Here is a 20113-nt window from a genome sequence, read left to right as displayed (position 1 = left end):
CTATTGCTTGTGGGTATATCTCTAGGTAAAGCTCAAAACAATGTATTACCAACGTTTATAAGAGTTTACAGCTGGCTGGAAATAATTGCGATTCATTTGTTTTGGGCTATAACAATGAGTTCATCAAATACTTATTTAATTACCGACCTTAATCCAAATTTAGATGTTCTCCCTATTTCTAAGACTCTTCAATCATGGTAGTTTTTTCCCAACTCAGTACAATGCTGCGGGTTTTTTGTCTAATTTTTTATTAATTCGCTTTCACTTCAAATTTTGTCTTGTTAATATGAATCCATCAGAATATCATCCCTATCACATATTCCATTGTTATTGGAATTATTTGTCGTCGAGTCTCCCATTATCCATTAGCTGTGGAAAATATCATACAAATTCCCATTACGATTAGATAATGTAATTAACTGATAACAATGGAATTTATGAAATGGCTTAGTATCACATCATAACTATATTTTTGCTTGCATTTGCTTGCTTTCGAAACAAAAAGTCACCCCTCTCTCCCAGCGAGACGATATTAATGAGAAAGAAAAACAAGAGTTAAGGCTGCATTATTCGGATAAGTGTAAGGTTATAATTAAAAATAATAATAATTCAATTTTAATTTTCTTTTTCTTCTGCGTCAGCTTAAGGCACACTAAAAAAATAAAATATTTTATTATTATAAATTTCAATTGTAAACATAACGATTTTAAATTTTACATTACATTCATAAATGTTTTTATTCAAATCTAAAACAAACAAGAAGAAAAAAAAAAAACAGAAATCTTTATATAAGTGCAACAACAAGAAAAAAACAATTTATTCATTAGTTCTATTTTATAAAACAAATAAATATATTATAAAAAATATATCTACATATATATTATAAAATTAAAACATAAAATAAACAATTTTGAAATAGTGGTTCCTTTCAAGAAAAATAAAGGGACCCAGGTTTGCAATGCAAATAAAAAAATTTTGTTTTATTTTATTCATGACACCGTTAAAATAAACAATTAAATTTCTTTTAAAGTCTTGAATGCATATTCAGATGATAAGAAATGTCTGTTGATACATTTTGAATAAAATTCTTTGAGCCGCAAACGATATTTTTAAATAAACTTAAAATAATTGAAATGGTCAGATTCCTTATTTGATTATTGTGCAGAAAAAAAAACTAACAATAGTCGCTTGAAGGTATAACTACAACGGGCACTTTTTGCAAAAAGTGAAAATTTTCAGAAGCATTTTGTGATAAACAAATGATAAGATAGCAACATTTAAAAATTAAAATAATGATGCAGAAAGCTTATTTTTTTATTTCAAAAACAATTTTTGTACTTTTTTCTAAAATCAAATGGCCATAATAGTTACACCTAAATATTCGTGTGGTCTTTGAATAAATTTTGGTAACCTTTTTTGAGAAATCAAAAACTCCAAAAAATGGTTAGGTATTTTTACAAAAGTTAATTTTTTTAAATTAAGAAAAATCACACCTAGAATAATATTCTCTTACTCTGGCCTGTCACGAATTCTATTCGTATCGGAAATTTGCTACGATTCACGAAAAAACAATCACGGAATCCGTTCGTAATGGAAAATTTCATACAACTCGTCACTACGATCGGATTTTGTGATTTTTTTTCCGATACGAATGGAATTCGTGATAAGCGGCCCTACTATCTGTTAGTATGTAAGGTTTGAAGAACCTTAACTATGAATGTATGTATGTCAATCGGTGTGGGATTCATCCATCCATTTCTAAAAGCCAGTCACACTTGAATACAAATTCCTCCTTACTTTTTGTACTTGAACAAAAATCCGTTAAATTAGGTATTGTGTAGTGTAACATTAAATGAATCATTGAAAAGAATGGAAAATGTGAAACAGAAAATGTGTGTGTGAAATGGAAAATGTGAAAAACTTGTGAGGTAATTTTCTCGTTTTTACTTCGTTCTTAAGTTATAACGGTTTTTATTTTTTAATTTGTTGTGCTTGTTTAAAAATGGAAATATGTATTCTTATTTTGTATAAAACAGTTTAATTACCTATACATCATTCACAAGACGAGAACGTTAAATTTTTTTCAACCTTTTCTATTTAAAAATTTATTGAGATAGGAAGCATTTGAGTCTGTCAGTTTGTATTGTTGCCGATTCTGAAAAAATAGTGCAATAGCAATGCAGTTTTTTTAATGATGATGTAACCAACAATAAGATTATTAGAACCATAAGAGATCACTTTTCCCTGATTCCCAAACATTCGGTTGAAATGTTAAGCTGGGTCCACACTAGGTTGATCAACACGTTCAACATGCGTTCCAAATCAACATAAGCGCTGTTCCATTGGAGGTGGCAGTTTACTCGTGAGTAGAAATCTAGTACACTACAACTACACATTCCTATCTCCTCGAGTAGAAGATCATGTGTTAATTCTAGTAAGTATAAAATCTAATCATGAGTAAACTACCACCTCCAATGGAACGGGGCTATAATGAACAGTAAAACCTTTCCAAACTTGGTCAATTGATGTGTTGGCTCAAATATGCCGATTCCGGCAAAATCGTTAAGCCTTAACTACACAGGTTCAAAAAGTGAAAAAGTACAAAAATGAAAATTTTCAAACGCATTTTTGCAATTTGAATACTCTTTTTCACAAAACAATTGCGCTAGCCAGAAAAACAATATTTTCACTTTTGTACTGTTTCAAAAAGTGGTGTATATAGTTAAGCATTTAAGAATTTTAAATCTTTTGTTTCTCATTAGATGGGAGATAGAATTTTGAAATGAGTTCGAAAAAGAGAACAGATTTTTTTCACTTTTTCAAGTTCGCTGTAGTTATGGCTTTATTGGAAAAGCAACTTTTTCACTTTCCTACTACATATCGATTTCTTAATCATCATACAAAAATATTTTTCAGGCTACCAAAAAAAGTCCCCATAACATACCCTATTTTAACTAAATACCTCATATTTTTACTCTTAATCTTAACACATAGATGTCTCTCGCAATATCTTCCAAAAAAAGAGTATTTTGGCATCACTTATTTGCATATATATATCATCTCTCTCACTCTCCCACCCATATATTCATACCTTTTCTGCGATTTCACTCTTCGTCGTGTGTCCCACATACGAGCAAATACATAAGCAAGAAATTATTATATATATAAGATCTGCAAAGAGTATTCACTATTTTAGCCGCCATATTTTATTTCAAATATACCAAGAATTTTTTCTCCTCTCCCTCGACAGCATTCGTCTCTCGCTCTTCTACTTTCAACACAAAAAAAAACCAACCAACAACTCAGCTTCGACATTTATTTCGTTTTCCCATTACCAATAGCAAGTTCATATTCCTGTGTGGTGGCGACGAATTGAATTGTATAGTGACTTTAACCGTGTGTGACTTCAATTTTTCCCTGATAGCAACCAGCAAAAAAAATCCCATCAATCTTCTCTTCTTTGAAAATAACAAAATTCCCAACAACCAAAGTTTTTGTTTTTGATTTCAATTCCCAAATATCCGGTTTCGCGAGTGTAAAAATTATTGCTCTGCTCCATAAAAAGAACCGTAAGATAGAAAAAAAAAATCTTCCATCAGCAGAGAAAAAAAAATTCTCTGCGAGCGACGAACGAGTCGTGTGTGTGTGTGTATGTATGCGGGTATTGTTGGATGGAGAAGCATAGAGAAAATTCTTCTTATATACACACAACAGCGAGTATATAAATATACTTTACCTTCCCTTTTGGTTTCTATCTACCATCACCGTCATCATCGCTCATCGTCGTCGTCAGTAGAATTTCTTTTGGTCGTGCAACGTACGCGTGTGTACGTGTAGATAGAGTGGAGATTTTCTCGACGTGTGAAATCGGAGAAAAAATTTAGTTATTCTCAGAGAAGAAAAAAAAAAACAATAATAGAAGTGAAATTTCTGGCAAATTTTATTCGTATTCTACAATTCGAATGAATTTACTTCGAATTTGATCGATTGATTCGAAAAAAAAAGAAACGTGAAAAAATCGAATCGAAATCAGATACCCAGTGCTAAAGGGAAATTTTTTCTTCCTCATTCTTTTTTTTTTCTACATCATATCAGTGACTTTGCCGTTCGTCGTCGTTATCATCCTCTCTCTATCTCTCTCCGAGGGATTTGTATTGACAGGCTACTCTCGCGCTCTCGCTTGCTCTCTCTGTTTTAGTGCATTACACTATATATTTATATGTATATGTTGCGATAATTGGGATTTTTTTTTTTTCTGGTGAAAATATATGTAATTTTATTTCTTAATTCCTATTAAATAGAGAGAAGAAAGTTTTAAGAAAAAGAGGAATTTCTTTCCTTTGAATTGAAAAAAAGTGAAGTGAGAAAAAAACTTCAAGAGAAGGAGAGGAAATTTATTAGCGCTGCGTATACAACAGCAGCCCACCCCCTTTGACCTCCCACCCGTTTTTTTTTTACCTACGTCGTTGTCGGGTTAACCATAGCCAACTTCACAAACTGTATACATACACAATAAAATTTATTGGCGACGACAAGTACAAGCAAAAGCAAGCTCCAAGACGAGCAGCAGCTAGTACACGACGACACTTTTTTTTTTTTGTTGGAGAGTGAGAAGAAAAAATCGCTATTAGAAGCGTTTTGTTGATTAATATTTTTCTTCTACACTCGTTCAATTCCATTTTGGAATAACCAAAAACCGTCTAAATGATGGCGTTGCCAATGAACTCTTTATATTCGCTTACGTGGGGCGATTATGGAAGCTCGCTTGTGTCGGCCATTCAACTTTTGCGCTGCCATGGTGATTTGGTAGACTGCACCTTGGCGGCTGGCGGCCGAAGTTTCCCAGCTCATAAAATAGTCTTATGTGCAGCTAGTCCTTTTCTTTTGGAATTGCTAAAGGTAAGTATTTTGTTCCAAAAACAAAATTCATTAATAGGTGCTCTTATTGTTATCACAATTTAAATTCTTATCATCTCCCGCCCAATTTGATTTCTTTTCTAATAAACTGAGTAGCGAACTCTGCTGCAAAGTTGATGATGTGAGTGGTTGTAGAGACCATGAACGTGATACTTACAAGTGTCAAATTGGCAGAGTGGTGTTTTTAACCATTTACCACTTTCGAGTTTAGCTCGCTCCTGAGATTGAGCTTAAGATATTTTGTAAACAGAGATCATTTAATTTATAGTTGTTGTTGCCTCCTCTGCCTCTGCTTTTTGCCTTTTCAGAGTCTACACATCACACACATTCATAAATGATAAATAATATATAAAAGGCATTCTGCTGCTGCTTTCTGCAACACCACACAGAGAGGAAAGAGAAGTGCCCTCTTTTGTTTTTCTTGTACCTTACTCTACTCTACCTATATAATATTTTCTTAGCAAAATCGACCGACGAACGAGCCATGAGCAACGACGACAACCGACACCAACAGCGCACAGAGAAGTGTGTTGGTGTTTTTTTTAGTTTAGTTAAAATGTTCAATTCCCTCACTGAGAAGAGGAAGAATTAAAGTGGCTCTGGCTCTGACTCTGCCTCCGTCTCTGGGTTTGAGTGTTGATTCCTCTCAATCTTTGGTGGATTTGTGACTCTAGCTCTACCCTCTGCTCAATTCTCGACAAATGTCCGGAGACGGAGATTTGGATAGCCTCTCGCTTAAAAAGTTTGTTTACAATCATTATCATCCTCGTGGTGGCCACCACCACAATCATGAGACACATCAAAAATGCTCTAGATTCCCTCTCGATTTGGTTTGTTTTGTTATCCCTCCAACTCATGGTGACACCTTTTTCAGGTGTTTCTTTTCCCAATCACACAAGTCCCAATTAGAAGGATTTATTTAAAGAGATTGAACAACAAAAAACCTAACAAACATTATCAACCCTTAAAAAATCTAGTTTTGAGATGAGACTGAATTGGATTTCTAAGTTGGATATAAGCAAAGGCAAAAAACTAAGCAGGGGTAATTTTTGTATTTCTCAGGAAAGAAAAAGGGAAGAAAAACAAAAAAATATTATACCTACATTGATTGATGCTCTGGCTCTGACTCTGCTGCTGCTGCTGCTTGCTGCTCTTCTCTAAAAATTAATGTTTTGAGTACAGTTTCTCTTTGCTGTTGTCCACATTTTTTTTTATTTTTTTTTTATATGATTTTTGCTTTCTTCTTCCAAATCGAGTTGCGTTTTTGGTCGTCTGTAAAAATTTGAAAAGAGTGAATAAAATGAGAAATCATACATACATTTATATAATATATATTAAATGAGCAGTGAGCGAGGATTGTTTTGGTTGCTCAATAAAATTGAATTCTTGTGTTTTGTGTCTGTGAGACACAAGCACTGTTGATCAGTTATTTTATATGAAATAGTTCTTTGGTGGTGGTTAAGGAAGAAAGGTTGCTCTGGGTAATTTATTTTTGTTCCCTTTTGATTTGTTAGGTTGGTGTGAGATATGCGGGAGATGAACTATTGGAACACATGTTTTTAATGATTGTTTAGTTTTGGTTTGTCCATTTTTTGATTCACTGATTGAGGAAACCTTATGAATTTAGATCATTTTCTAAAAAAAAAAAAATATGGGAAAGAAGCTCTTAGATAAAAATATAGCAGTTTTCTAATAACAAGCAAGGCAAATGACACATGCTTATGTGGAGCCAGTTCATAAGCGATGCTCAAGGCCTACCACTAAGTAGTCTTGTCTATGACGTAAAAATTCTTCACAGTTGGCGACAGTATTGTGACGAGCTTTTAAATGAAAAATTTCCCAGGATATGCTTTCCAACAGCCGAACCTAATTTAGACGAACTACCCGACCTTACAGTCGACGAAGTTAGTGTGGAGGTGAAGAACTCCAAGAAAGGAAAAACGATTGGTCCAGACGAATTACCCTTTGAGTTCTGGAAGAAGATGGGATACATCGTTTCTAAATGGCTCACGATTCTCATCTCCAAATGCCAAATCAGTCGAGAGAAAGTTACCTTCTTCCAATCTACAAAGGAAAAGGGGACTCACGAAACTGTGATAACTACCAATACATTAAGCTGATGCCACACACCGTTGAACCGGTGTCTGATGACCAGCGCGGGTTTGTCTGGGGTAAATCAACCACAGATGCAATACAGATTTTAAGAATCCGAATGGAAAAACACCGTGATTCGTCAAGGGATTTGCATATTGTGCTAGTTGATTTCGAAAAGGCATTCGATAGACAACCACGAGATCTGATATGGGTGTCCTTGAGACAGCGAGGGATTCCGGAAACGTACGTGTGAATGATCATGGACATGTAGGAGTAAGTAAAAACGAAGGTAAAATGCCCCGCAGGATTCACCGAAGAGTTCCCAATCAAAGTCGGTGTGCACCAGGGAAGCGTCCTGAGTCCTTTGCCCTTTATCACAGTCCTTGATTTTTTGCTTGAAGGAAAAGTGACGGATCCAAAAGTAAATCAGTTATTATTTGCTGATGATGGAGCCATCATTATTGAAAATCCAACATCCTTGCAACGAGCACTTGATGTATGGGTGGATGGGATGTTCTGGAGAGAAGTGGATACCGCATTAGTTCGAAAAATATCCAGACGCCTCTATTCCGGACACCTACCGGGATTGAACAATTCTTCCCAAGTGTGAAAAGTACAAATATCTTGGATTTATGATGAAAACTTATGAGAGTAAATTGACAGCCGCTGAGATGAAGATGCTTCGCATGAAAGCAGGATGCAGGAGTAACAAAAGCTTGATCGAATCAGAATCAAGAAAATCCGAGCAAGACTTAACGTCAAAAATACCGTCTTGGATAAAATACAGCATGACCGCTTATAAAATTCAGCATGACCGCTTAAGCTGGTACTGTCATGTACAAAGAAGAAACCCTGAGAACCCAGTTCAGAAGGCGATCGCATACGACGTTCCAACGCAATCGCGAAGAAGAGGTAGGCCTTAGAACTTATGGAGAAATGAGATAGATCTCAAGAAAATGTACTGAAAAGTGAAATAAGAGCTTAAGCTCATTTTTATTGCATACCAACCAATTTCCCACATTAAACATTCAAAAACTTGGAGCTAGAATGTTAAAATCATATATATAAAAAAATACACAAATACCAATAGAGGGAAAAAAGATGATTCAAACAAGGAAACATTTGACGACCTTCTTGAGAAAACGTGTGATAAGTGCCCGAAATACGAAGTTAACTTTCTATACATTTTATATGGGTTGAACTAGTTAGAGAATTTGTGTACCTATTTTGGACTCATTTAAACTGACAACGGTGCACATATCTTCTTCAAGCTAAGAAGGCATTTATGCAGTAAAGCGTCCTCTCTCAAAGAACTTCGGAACACATGTATGGATCCTGTATGGGTCGGAGACATAGACATTGGTTTATTCAAAAAGATGAGTTCAAACTCATTTAGAATGTTTTCTTGAGATCGATTCCAATGAAATACTTTAAAAAGTGTTAAGTGCATTTGACCTCTTGAAAGGGCTAGTAAAAACCTTCAAGGCTGCTTTGATAGAAAGATTCTTCGAGTAAATTAAACATGCTTTGCAGAGATATTGACTTGGTACGAAAGTTCAAAACATCAGCTAAGATTCCTGAGAACCGAACAGTGTATGAGCACTGATGAATGAAACATGCCCTTTAAGGCAGACCGGATTACAGCGCATTGATGTTGCTTATCCCGGAATTTACAACTTTGCGAAACAAAGAGCTGCTCGTCTTTACAGTGTTTTTTGCTTTTAAAGATAACATAAAATGAATGATATTTTAAGATTATTCTTTTAATTTAGTGAAGGCAACATTTCCTTCGCTATCATAACTATAAATAAAATTGCATAGTTATTTGTTGTAAATCCCCCTTCATGGTCTGTAAGAAATTCATAGCCATGTTCGTCGGTATCGATATTTTTAATGAATAGAAAAATATGTATACACACACAAGTATATGCGCTCTTGGGTTCGTAGTTCATAGTTAATGATTTAATGAGCTCACAATGTCGTGATTCATGACTTAACTGCAATAAATTATTCAAAAGCTATCTATATGATTCATATTTAAAAAAAAGTGCTTAATACTGATGTCATTACATCGATCAATATTCTCTTCAAGTCACCTAGAACCCTAACAATTTTATCTAGAATTTTGCACCTTAAGTCGTTGAATGTTATTTTCAAGGCGGAGTTATGCTTTGGAAGCTATTTTCTATTTTTGTACGATTTGTCACAAATGACTCGGTCCCGAATAACTACGGATTAGTAGAAAACCAGGAATAACTTCAAACTCGTACAAAAGCGTTCTTAAAACTTCTTTTCCCTTTAACCGTTCAAGTGAAATTTCAAACAAAATATCTTGCCAATTTCACAATGCCAGCGTAGTTTCAGACTGATATACTGACGTCGCTAATATTAACAGGAACGTTTTGAGCTTCATGAGGTCTGTAAGACATGACACCAATTTGAAAATAAAAGATTGCTGAAAATGAAATAGAAGAAGCCTGGGCAATATAAACATATGTACATTTATGCTGTGTTCCATTAGATGTAATTTGTCACTTTAGGTTTCTTGAGTTCCAGAGATTTTTTTCTGTCAGATTAATATAGTATAAAATTTGTTTAAAAAATGTTAAGTTTGATTTTCATTTCTTGGTATTTTCGGAAAGCTTTAACCCCGAAAAGAAAAAGTAACTGACTATGTACTACATTTTTTCCCTTGCTTTTGTAGAAGTAATGACACTTAGTTGATATGTAGGTAAGGACCAAGTTGGACCTAGTGACACTTCAACTCTAGATCTTTAGATCATTTTTTATGGTTTGGCTTTTGTGGAAGTACTCCAAATAACCCACCCGAAACTACACTTGTTAAGCATGGTATCGATCCTGAAAGAACAATATCACAGCGTTGATGAATTTCAGATTATATAATATCTGAAGTTAATATAACCAATTTGAATAGAGAGAATTTTAACACCCCGACAAAATCGAGGACATCATAAAACTGTTTAGGGCAAATGTAAATATTGTAAAAAAAATAATTATTAATTAGGGTGGTGCAAAAAATGTTTCTTTTTTCATTTTTCGAAAAATTTAGATTTTAATGACACAGAAAATTTCTAAGTTGTGTTCTTTGATACAATGAGTTTAAATTGATTTTTTTCGTATTAGGGTGGATCTAAAACAGTTGCTTGTGAAATTCGAAAAAAATCAAATCTTCGATAATTTTGGTCCAATGGTTATGGACCGAATTATCGAAGAAAAAAAAATTCCATTAGGGTGGTTTAAATTTCTTTTACTAATTATTGAAAAAAATTAATTTTCACTTAGAGAAAGTTTGTAAAACATGGTTTATAAAATACATACATATGAAAAAAAAAATTTTTTTTGAACACCCTAATTAAAAATATTTTTTTCCATCGATAATTTGTTTCAAATGTGAACCACTCGGTTTTTTATATTCCGCTATGAAAAGTAGAAAAGAATATGTATTTTTTTTTTGCGCCACCCTAATGTAACACGGTTTACAAATTTTCTGTATTATTAAAAACAATATTTTCGAAAACTAAAAAAGGAAACATTTTTTTGCTTATACCAAACTCATTCTGTGGTCATTTTTTAAATTTTTTTTCTGACGTTTATGAACTTAATAGGCGGATCTTAGTGAAAAGCAGATACGTGGGAGATTTATGATCCCCTCCACATCGTGATTATAATAGCGCCGAATATAAAAAGGAAGATTGTGGCTGATTGTGTTTTTTTAAAAAATATTATTCAGTGGCGAAAAATTAATGAATACTTAAGTGCACCTGTAAATGTTTTGTTTTTCCTACTTTACCTTCAAATTATCTGATACACCTGCCGACAACCGATTTACAGGTACCTACCTAGCTGTGTAAGTTAAAAACAAACTGTTCGGCAGTCAGTTCAAATATGCGTTACCATATCACCTTTTATAACCACCTTCCAAACCTTAAATTCTTGGGTTCTTAAAAACAATAGTTAGAGATAACAAAATAGTTCGGTAGGTATTCATGTTTGAAAAAGGATCGTAAGAACTTTCACTTTTTAATAAGTGTGATCTAGTTGTTTCTGTGTGTATTTGTATTCATATTCATTGTTGATTAACGTATCAAACCATTGTATGTATGTATAATATATGTATTTAGCTGCGACCAACTTTCAATACTCTCGTTCGAAAAAAAGTGCGTTGAACTGTCGATGTCGGTGGAACATTAAAATTCTTTTTCCTCCTCTCTGTTTACAAAATGTATACTTCTTCTCTTTAACCGTCCACTCATCTATATTAAAGGGCAACGGGAACGGTATAAATTAATTGTAAATGATGAGAGCAACTGAAACATCATTTATAAAGAGAAAATTGTTCATGTTCATCTCTTAAGTCGATGATATTCAAAATGTTTTTTTTTTTTTTTTTCATTTTTGAGTACCAAACCATCTGTATCTTTTGGTCTCAAATTTCAAAATAAACATTTGTATACACATTGTGATAATTTCATTTGTTTTCAACTCTCTTTTGTGTTCAATTTGAACTCACCAACAACACCTATGTACTTATCTTATTTATGTAAATATTCATTCATCTTTTGTTATTATTTTGATTTTTTGTTTATATTTATGTTTTTTCTTATTTTTTTTTTTGCAGAACACCCCATGTAAACATCCAGTGGTAATGCTTGCCGGTGTAAATGCCAATGATCTAGAGGCTCTACTTGAATTTGTTTATCGCGGCGAAGTAAGTGTTGATCACGCTCAGCTGCCATCATTGTTGCAGGCAGCACAATGTCTTAATATTCAAGGGCTAGCCCCACAAACAGTTACAAAAGATGATTATACACATTCAATTCAATTGCAACATATGATACCACAACATGTTAAGACCGTTATTGATGTATGCCAGGAAGAGGTAAGTTATCAAATTTGTATCTGTGATAAATTTAGTTACTTTAATTATTAGCTGCTTTCCTTTGGCAACACTTATCTGCTACTAAGTACTTAAAGCTGATTTGAAATACTTTTTCAATAGAGCAAAAGTAGTTCAAGGTAGATTTAAGTACTAAGTAGTAGATAAATGTTGCCAAAGGAACGCAGCTAATAAATATTATAAGAATTATAGCAAAATCTGATTTCCAAGAAAGACATCTTACAATTATTCGCTTTTCATGTGCAGTGGAAAACTAGAATGTATTCCGTTTGAAATTGAATTTTATTTTGAACCATTAGCTTCGGATGTTATTTTGATTTATGCGGGCTGTCTTAAAAATTTCGGGAAACAGTAATTAAAACCAGAAATTTATAAACAGAAATGCTTTATTGCTTTTAAAAATTAACAATTTCTTGAAGCACTTTGAACAATCCGAAGTTTACAGCTGTAAAACGTGGGTTTTGACAGCCTCAACTGCTTCTTGGGGTGATGCAAAGCATTTGTCCAAGCATCAGATACATTATCTGATATTAGGACATTTTTTCGATATAATTTCATTTTTTCGATTTCAAATTAATTGAAAAATGATGTCAAAACACGAACTGAAAGATGAGGTCTGAGACAACTTGAATGTATGTATTCAATAATGCCAAAGGTGTCAAATGTTTTCAAAATCTGTCATCATAAATGGTGTCACCTAACCCAATTTGGTGTCCCATGCTCACTTTTATTTAACATTGTGGTAAACGATCTAATATTAAGCCTTGGAAATATTTAGAGTGGTTGCATTGCATACACAAAAAAAGAGTCGCCATTGCCGTATCAGGAAAGCGAAGCTAAATATGTGCGTCTTTTTTTTTTGTTACACCTCAGATACATTCTTTAAGACAAAATTTGTTTAATAAACGAATATACAAAAAAGAGTCAGAAAGGTTTGCTCCTCAACCTTGCGAAAAGCTTCTTCTTCTCCCTTTTTCGGCGCTGTTATGATCTTGATCTCAAGGGGATCATAACTCTTGCAATAAATGGTTCAATATGTTACCTCACAAAGCACAGTGGGTACCTTCCCATACAAAGTGTGGTCAAAATTAAAATGCTTACATTATTTTAAAGAAAATGCACAAAAAACTGCAAAATATTTATAAAATTAGGTTTTTAATAGTTTTTATGCATATGAAAAATGCCGTAAATCGAGCATAATTGTGCATCAAATTGGGTAGTGTTAGTTTTTTTTTTACTAAATGTTATTCATTTTACATTTTCATATAAACTTTTCTTGAAAAAAAACATTTTTTTTAATATATGTACATAATGTTAGTCTAATCAAATAAGTACATTTATTTGCGCCTCCCTATATAACTCGAGAAAAGGAAAAAAACGGGAAAAATATATATGTACTGTTATGTATTTTGAAAGGTAGAACATTATTCTACATTTCAGTACCACTTTTGTAGCGGGAAATCGTGGGAAACCAACTAAGGGGGAATTTCATAGTCGTTACTCAAGCTAAGATTTTTCTTAACTTAAGCCTTCACCCTGAGTAGAGTAAAATATTGCCTTGACAAAATATTTTTTTTCAATCAAACTCACAAAATTTGACTGATTTGAGGAAACTATCATCTAAAATTATATATTTTTTAATAATTCCCGTAGCGTTTATTTCTTTAATGTTAAATATCGTCTGTCGCAACAAAAACAAAACCAAAATTGTGGATAGTTTAAAAGTGAACTTAATGTTTCTTTTTTACAAAAACGACGGAACGGACGCAACGGATTCTATGGGTTGGGGCCTGTATACCACTTCCCAATATACCGACTCATAATTCAGAATTTATTTGCAATCATAATCGCTTTATCAAAAGCTCCAGCTTAATAATTTAGATGGGAAATTCCTAAAAATCTGCTTTGATATCACAATGGATCTATTAATAGTCGAAGTATGTCAATCGTTTATTTAAGTACATATTTGTCTTAAATATTATTAATTTTAAATTTGATTTGGCTTGGAAAGCGTCCATGACTTTGTCTAAGCTCAAGATGAGATGAGTAAGTAATTCAGTAAAATCTCTTTCAAGAAATTTTGTTTAATAAAACAACCTCGATTTTGAACAATCATCGGGAAATTCCGAAGGAATCTAAGGGATTAAGCTCTTTGATCAATGAAATAAATTAACCAAAATGGTTATATGAAATGAAACTGGACGTGGACGTACTCTAATAACTAAGTTTGGTCAAACTAAATACTCAAATGATACTTTGTTTTCAGGACCAAGAACAACTGATTGCTACTATAAACACCGCTCCCCAACAGACCGTACATGCTCAAGTAGTCGAAGACATTCAACATCAACAAGGCCCAATAATTCAAGATGTAGGTGAGGTTAAAGATGCTATCAACCAATTCTTGCCAGCCCGTAAAAGGAGACCGCGTGTTAAGAAAATGTCACGTAAGTTATCAATTAATAAATAAAAAGTCTGCAGTTATTATAATTCATTCCATTACAGCTACTGAATCAAAAATTGCAAGGACCGACGGAATGGAAAGTATCATGCCATCACCAATAACGACAAATCAAAATCAAACACAAACTATTACCCAGACACATGAAAATGGCGAAACTATTTCAATGGCAGCATCGACACCAATCAAGACAGAAATTCTCAAGACAAACGAATCAATTACCTTCTCGGATGCTAGTTTAACACCAACAACAACAACAAATGTATCGGCTACTTCAACTGGTGATGGTTCAACAACAAAAATTGGAAGTGGAAGTAAGTCGTAATCAATTTTACAGATTTTATTAATTAAATAATTGTGTTGCTTTAAGAAGGAAGATCAAGATCACAATCTGAGCAGCCAGCAACTTGTCCCATATGCTATGCAGTTATACGCCAATCAAGAAACCTAAGACGCCATTTAGAACTACGGCATTTTGCTAAACCTGGAGTCAAAAAAGAACGAAAGGGTAATAAAGAGTTAAGAAAGAGTCTAGATTTCAAATTCATTCAATTTTATTTGTAGTTGTCCCAGGTGGAACCAAAAAACTACTCACAACATCAAGCACAGCAAATTCTAGTACGAATACAACAACAGTAGTCAGCGGAACTATACCCCAAGTTCAAACAGTGCAATCCCTACACACAGTTCAAGCAGTGCAAGTCAAAAAGGAACCCGATTCCATCTCAACAGGTGGCAATCAAGTATCTGTAGCTGTAAGCACATCATCACAGCAACAACAACAACAGCAGCAACAGCAACAACAACAGCAACAGGTCCAAGTACAGCAACAACAACATCAACAAGTTCACCATCAAATAATTGATCAATCGGGTAATATAACAACTGCAACTGGCAATGGACAACCAACAATTGTGACACAACAAGAGCACACAGATGGCACAACATCGTTGTCTATAGCTCAAGTTCAAACGCTGCAGGGCCATCAATTGATAGGCAATATCAATCAGGTGAATATGCATGAATACCATCATCACCAACACCAGTTGTGAGACATATAGAAACATAAATAAAAAAAAAAATACAATCCAACCACGACCACCACAACTTAAAAAAAAAAAAAAAAAAATCAACCAATCCAATCAACCTACCTCCAACTTCTTATTTTATTTCTTTGCTTTTCTTTATTTTGTAAGTAAAATTAACTTTATACTTAACACTTTTTTTACTTTTCTTCAAAGCTTTTGTTTGTATAGTTAACTTAATAGTTTAGTTGTATTGGTAGTAGTGCAGGAATGTTGGAAATTTTGGTTTTTCGTTGGGTGTATTGAAAATGTTTCGTTTTAAATTTTAAAATATTTTAGATAATCTAATTTAAATATTTAGTCAGCTTCCCAAGTATACATAGTCAACTAGATTATAATCTTTGTTATTTAGAAAAACCTATATATTTTTTTGAGTGTATTAGATGAGTTAAGGGAAAAGTTCATTTTTAATTTTGTGCAATAGATCTGTTACAAATCTGTATATTAAAAACTATTTTTATTTTTTAACTTTTTTTTGTACAAGTCAACGAAATTTAAGTTTACAAGTCGGATACATTTTAGTTTTTTTTTTTCACATTTAACGTTCTTAAATGCAGCTCCATGTAGTCAATTAATCTGCCAAAGAATCTAAGAGTTCCTTGTTGTACTTTAAGTCTCGAACGTTTATTGAGTTGCTAGCTAATGAATGTAATTGAAATATCAAAAAGAGTGAGGCATAATTTAGTGTACAAAATTGAAGATACAAATTGTAATATTTATAAACAACATATGATACAGTAATATACAGTAATATAATAACCTTTTAAATATAATAAAAAGTAGTTTCACAGATTTTTTACAAAAAAAGATATACAAATTAAAACTGACTGTAAGATCACACATTTTTGATAGCTCAATCCTAGTAGGTAGATCGACCTAAATTTTAGATTCCATACAAAATTCTCTTAAAAATTGAGCCGAACTAAAATATATTCAAGAACTGCCGGCAGTTCCTGTTACAAATCTTATTTTTGTTTCCAATTTTTAATATTGTATCTGCCACAATTTATAGCAAGGAAAACGGGGGAAAAAATATTGGGCCATATTCATAGACACTCTCTAAACGGCTTCTGGAGTTTATTCTATTCAAATCACAAAATGTGAAAAACCCCAGTCTAAGATAAACTGGGGTCTAAAAACGACTATGAATATGGTCCATTAGCTTTAATTTAGTGCAATCTACGTACTAGACTTTAAAGACAAAGTTTATCCATCATTAAAAATACAGCACATTGGCATGTAATTAATACAAAAATAGCTATGAGCACAACAGAAGATTTCTAAAAATGACACACTTTGCACGATAAAGCTATGCATGAACCAAAACCTTAAATTATTTAAAAGAGTTCTTATCGATTTTTTTTTTTATGGAAAAAGGAGTAGGAAGGGGTATAAGATTTGGTCTAAGTGTCCACCACTATCAAAGCCTGTATCGTTTTCCTTAGATAGTTTATTTATATAAAGGTGTCAAGAAAAATAAAAATGTTGGATAAAAAAACCCACAGTCAAAGAAGGATACGAGAAAAAAAAATGTTTTTGGACTAAATAAGAAAAGTTTTTCCGAGGTGTTTTGTTTCGGTGACGAGCAAAGATGAATTTTGGAATTTAACAACAACCTTTTTACTCCTTGAGATTTTTTTTCCTTCGATGATTTTTTGAACAAAAGCTTCATATTCGCTTATCTCGCATCAAATATCCATTCTTTAAAAAAATTTGACGTATTATTATTATAAAAGTACAAAATGTGCCAAGGGTTCGAACTGTTTTCCTACTATCTATCTACTCTATTGAATAATCTAGGAATAGGGAAACATAAAAATTAATTGATAACGAAGAAAAAAATAACAAAAATAATAAAAAATTATTAAAATTATTTTAATTTTAAGTGGAGTGATCGAAAATCGACCAAAATAAGGCCTCTTAGTAAGGGTACGACAGATCTAACTGATGAGCCCACTGTCGTACCTGGGCGAAACGCTTTATAAATTTTTGGAGTTGAGGTCACTTGAACTTGTGTTAAAAATTAATTGTCTCAAAAAAGAATGGCAAAATTTCCTTAATGTAAATTGAAAAAAGTAGCTTCAAAAAATTGAATTTCGACTTAAAGTTTTCAAAAAGGGACAGCCAGAGATTTAATTAACTATTGCCTTAACTTTTGTTTTCTGAGATAACATTTCTCAGCATCTTTAAATTCTTACACAACGCATATTTAAAGCTTGTGATTATGCTGTAGACGATTTAATGGTTTTTCTTGTCTTTAAAAAATGAAACAAAGTTTCTGGTTGCTCCAAGGCACGAAAATAAATTTCAAAAAAATTATACATTTTCGACATGCTGGACAAAACCTAGTTAATAAAAATGCTCTTTGTGCTGAAGACTCATCTGGCGAAGAGATAAATTCTAAAGCATTGAGTTCAAAGCTTTATATTTTTTTTTCTTCAATAGAAATAAAGTACAGTTGTTTTTAATATTTTATAAATTTAGGTAGATTAGCGGCGATACAGTCAGGAGTAATATTTTACTAATTAAAGGATTTTAACCTTTACTAAACTGCTTGCCATCAATCAGCCAACTGAAATATACATAGTTTTCAATTTAAAAAATACACTTTTTAAGAACTTGTATCCCAACTAAACCTAAATTTGTTAGTTGGATGAGTAAGAAAAATCACTTTAGTCTTCAATGGTCCTTTATATATTTTAAAACTTTATTTACATGTTACTACTTAGTTAATAAGATAAATCGGCTCTAGCTAAACAATATTTAACAAACTTAATTTATTTCACACGGTGATTGTTTTTTTTTTATATTTAATAATACTTTTTTTTTAATAAATAAAGCATATTTTTTTACACATTTTTTACACTAATTGAAAATCGCTTGTCAATCAACATATCTAATTTTATTTTTATTAACAAAGGTGCTAAAAAGGGTTGAATTTTGGTTTAAAAAAACATCATGTGTATTTATATAATCTTATATCCTATAGAAAAATATATATATTTTATTATGTTAAACATATTTATTTACTTAAACTACAAGTCTTGAAAATTTATTGTTTTATTCTATTTCTTTTCTTCTTATTTTGATTTAAGTTTGTAAAAAAAAACATATTTAAGCCTGTAGATATATTTATATATATAATATATTTATGTAGTTAAAATTGAAAAAAAGAAAAAAATAATAAAAATGAATTTCTTCTCAATTATACATAAAAAACAAAAAAAAAATCATTTTTTTTTCTTTATTTATTTATTATTTTTTATCTTCTTTGCATTTTGTAGATTTCATTATTGTTTGTACTCTCTATTTCCAAATGTGCCTTTCTCAAACCTCCCTCCTCCCTTATGTGATTAAAAAAAAAAATACATTATTTACGTATATAATACAAAAAACCAAATTGAATTTATATTAATTAATAGCAAATAACCAAATTCATGTTGACCAATTCTTGTCTTTTTTTTCTTCAATTTTTTCTCTTTTCATCTCCACAAAACAAAAAAAAATCAATAAAAAAATAAAAAATATTGAAAAAAAAATCTCAAAAAAAAAAAATCGTTAAACAAAAATTCCATTGTAGCAGAAAAATCATAACATTTTGGTTAAAAAGGTTTTTATTTTAAAAGGCAACAATAATACGTAATGATGATCAAAACCAAATTCGCCCGATGACAACAGGTTATATTTCATAAACCTGGTGCCGACGGCGGAGACCAATGCAACCTCGACTATCACAACAACTGCAGAGCATCGACAACGGCAACAACAGGGTCATAATCAGCAGGTAATACGACAACAGTTTTACCATCATGAGCAACAGCATCAGCAGTATGTTGAAGAACATCATTTACAACAACATCAACATATTAGCCACCATCACCATCATGTTGTTGAGTCGAGTGAGGTCATCGAAGAATCGGACGAACAGCATTATCATGAACTCGATCATTATAAACCGGAAGAGCCAGATGGGGAAGAGCATCATCTGATTGAAGAAGAACCTCCCCATGATGGAAATGTCGATCGACCACCTCCTGATCATGACCCTCTTGATGATGACGATGATGACGAGGAGCAATTCTTTCTCAAATGAAACAAAGCAAACAAAAATATATACAAAAACAAAAGAATGATATCAAAAATTGATCATAATGGATTTTTTTAAATTTAATTTTTTTCTAAACTTTAAGTTCAGGTGCTGTAAATACTTAATTAAAATTAGTAAGTAGGTGTAAACATAAATTATTATGTAAAACAAGAAAAAAAAATAAACAAAAAATTATAATTAACTTGATTGTGTATAAATGTGTGTCAACTTGTAAGCAAAACTAACTTTTAATTATAAAAAACAAACAAAATCTACATACATAAATATATATTTGTATTTTTAAAATGTAAAACAAATTTAAAATTTCTATCTCGAGACATTTAAGGCAAAATTTTGTTGTAAAATATGATAAAAACCTAAAAAATAATATTTATTAAAAATTTCTATATATATACAAAGTTATATATAAATTTAAAAAATAAAAAAAATACCAACGTAGTTTGATATATGTAATAATAAAAACAAAAAAAAATATAGCGTCGGTGAAACCAGAAAAGTGTGTAACTCCAAATTTTCTGAAAATTAGATTT

General features: G+C 32.0%; 2 protein-coding genes across 5 annotated transcripts; both read left to right on the top strand.

Annotated features, from left to right (window-relative positions):
• Positions 1–4436: 4436 nt before the first annotated feature.
• LOC129918180 (transcription factor GAGA) lies at positions 4437–19925 on the top strand. 4 transcript variants are annotated; one of them, XM_055998563.1, is made up of 7 exons: positions 4437–4899; positions 11651–11911; positions 14196–14376; positions 14435–14704; positions 14764–14898; positions 14955–15400; positions 19102–19925. In XM_055998563.1, the coding sequence occupies exons 1-7, from the start codon at positions 4705–4707 to the stop codon at positions 19165–19167; spliced, it is 1554 nt and encodes a 517-aa protein (XP_055854538.1). In that variant the 5' UTR covers positions 4437–4704; the 3' UTR covers positions 19168–19925. The 4 variants fall into 4 exon arrangements, with proteins under 4 accessions (XP_055854538.1, XP_055854536.1, XP_055854539.1 ...); XM_055998561.1 differs by having other exon boundaries at positions 14761–14898; XM_055998564.1 differs by having other exon boundaries at positions 14761–14898; positions 19059–19925.
• LOC129919386 (histidine-rich glycoprotein-like) lies at positions 19192–19568 on the top strand. The gene is made up of 2 exons (XM_056000245.1): positions 19192–19245; positions 19290–19568. The coding sequence occupies exons 1-2, from the start codon at positions 19192–19194 to the stop codon at positions 19566–19568; spliced, it is 333 nt and encodes a 110-aa protein (XP_055856220.1).
• Positions 19926–20113: the final 188 nt, after the last annotated feature.

The sequence above is a fragment of the Episyrphus balteatus genome, chromosome 4 (assembly GCF_945859705.1).
Source record: "Episyrphus balteatus chromosome 4, idEpiBalt1.1, whole genome shotgun sequence".
NCBI classification, from domain to species: domain Eukaryota; kingdom Metazoa; phylum Arthropoda; class Insecta; order Diptera; family Syrphidae; genus Episyrphus; species Episyrphus balteatus.
This window is presented reverse-complemented; position numbering and strand designations above follow the sequence as displayed.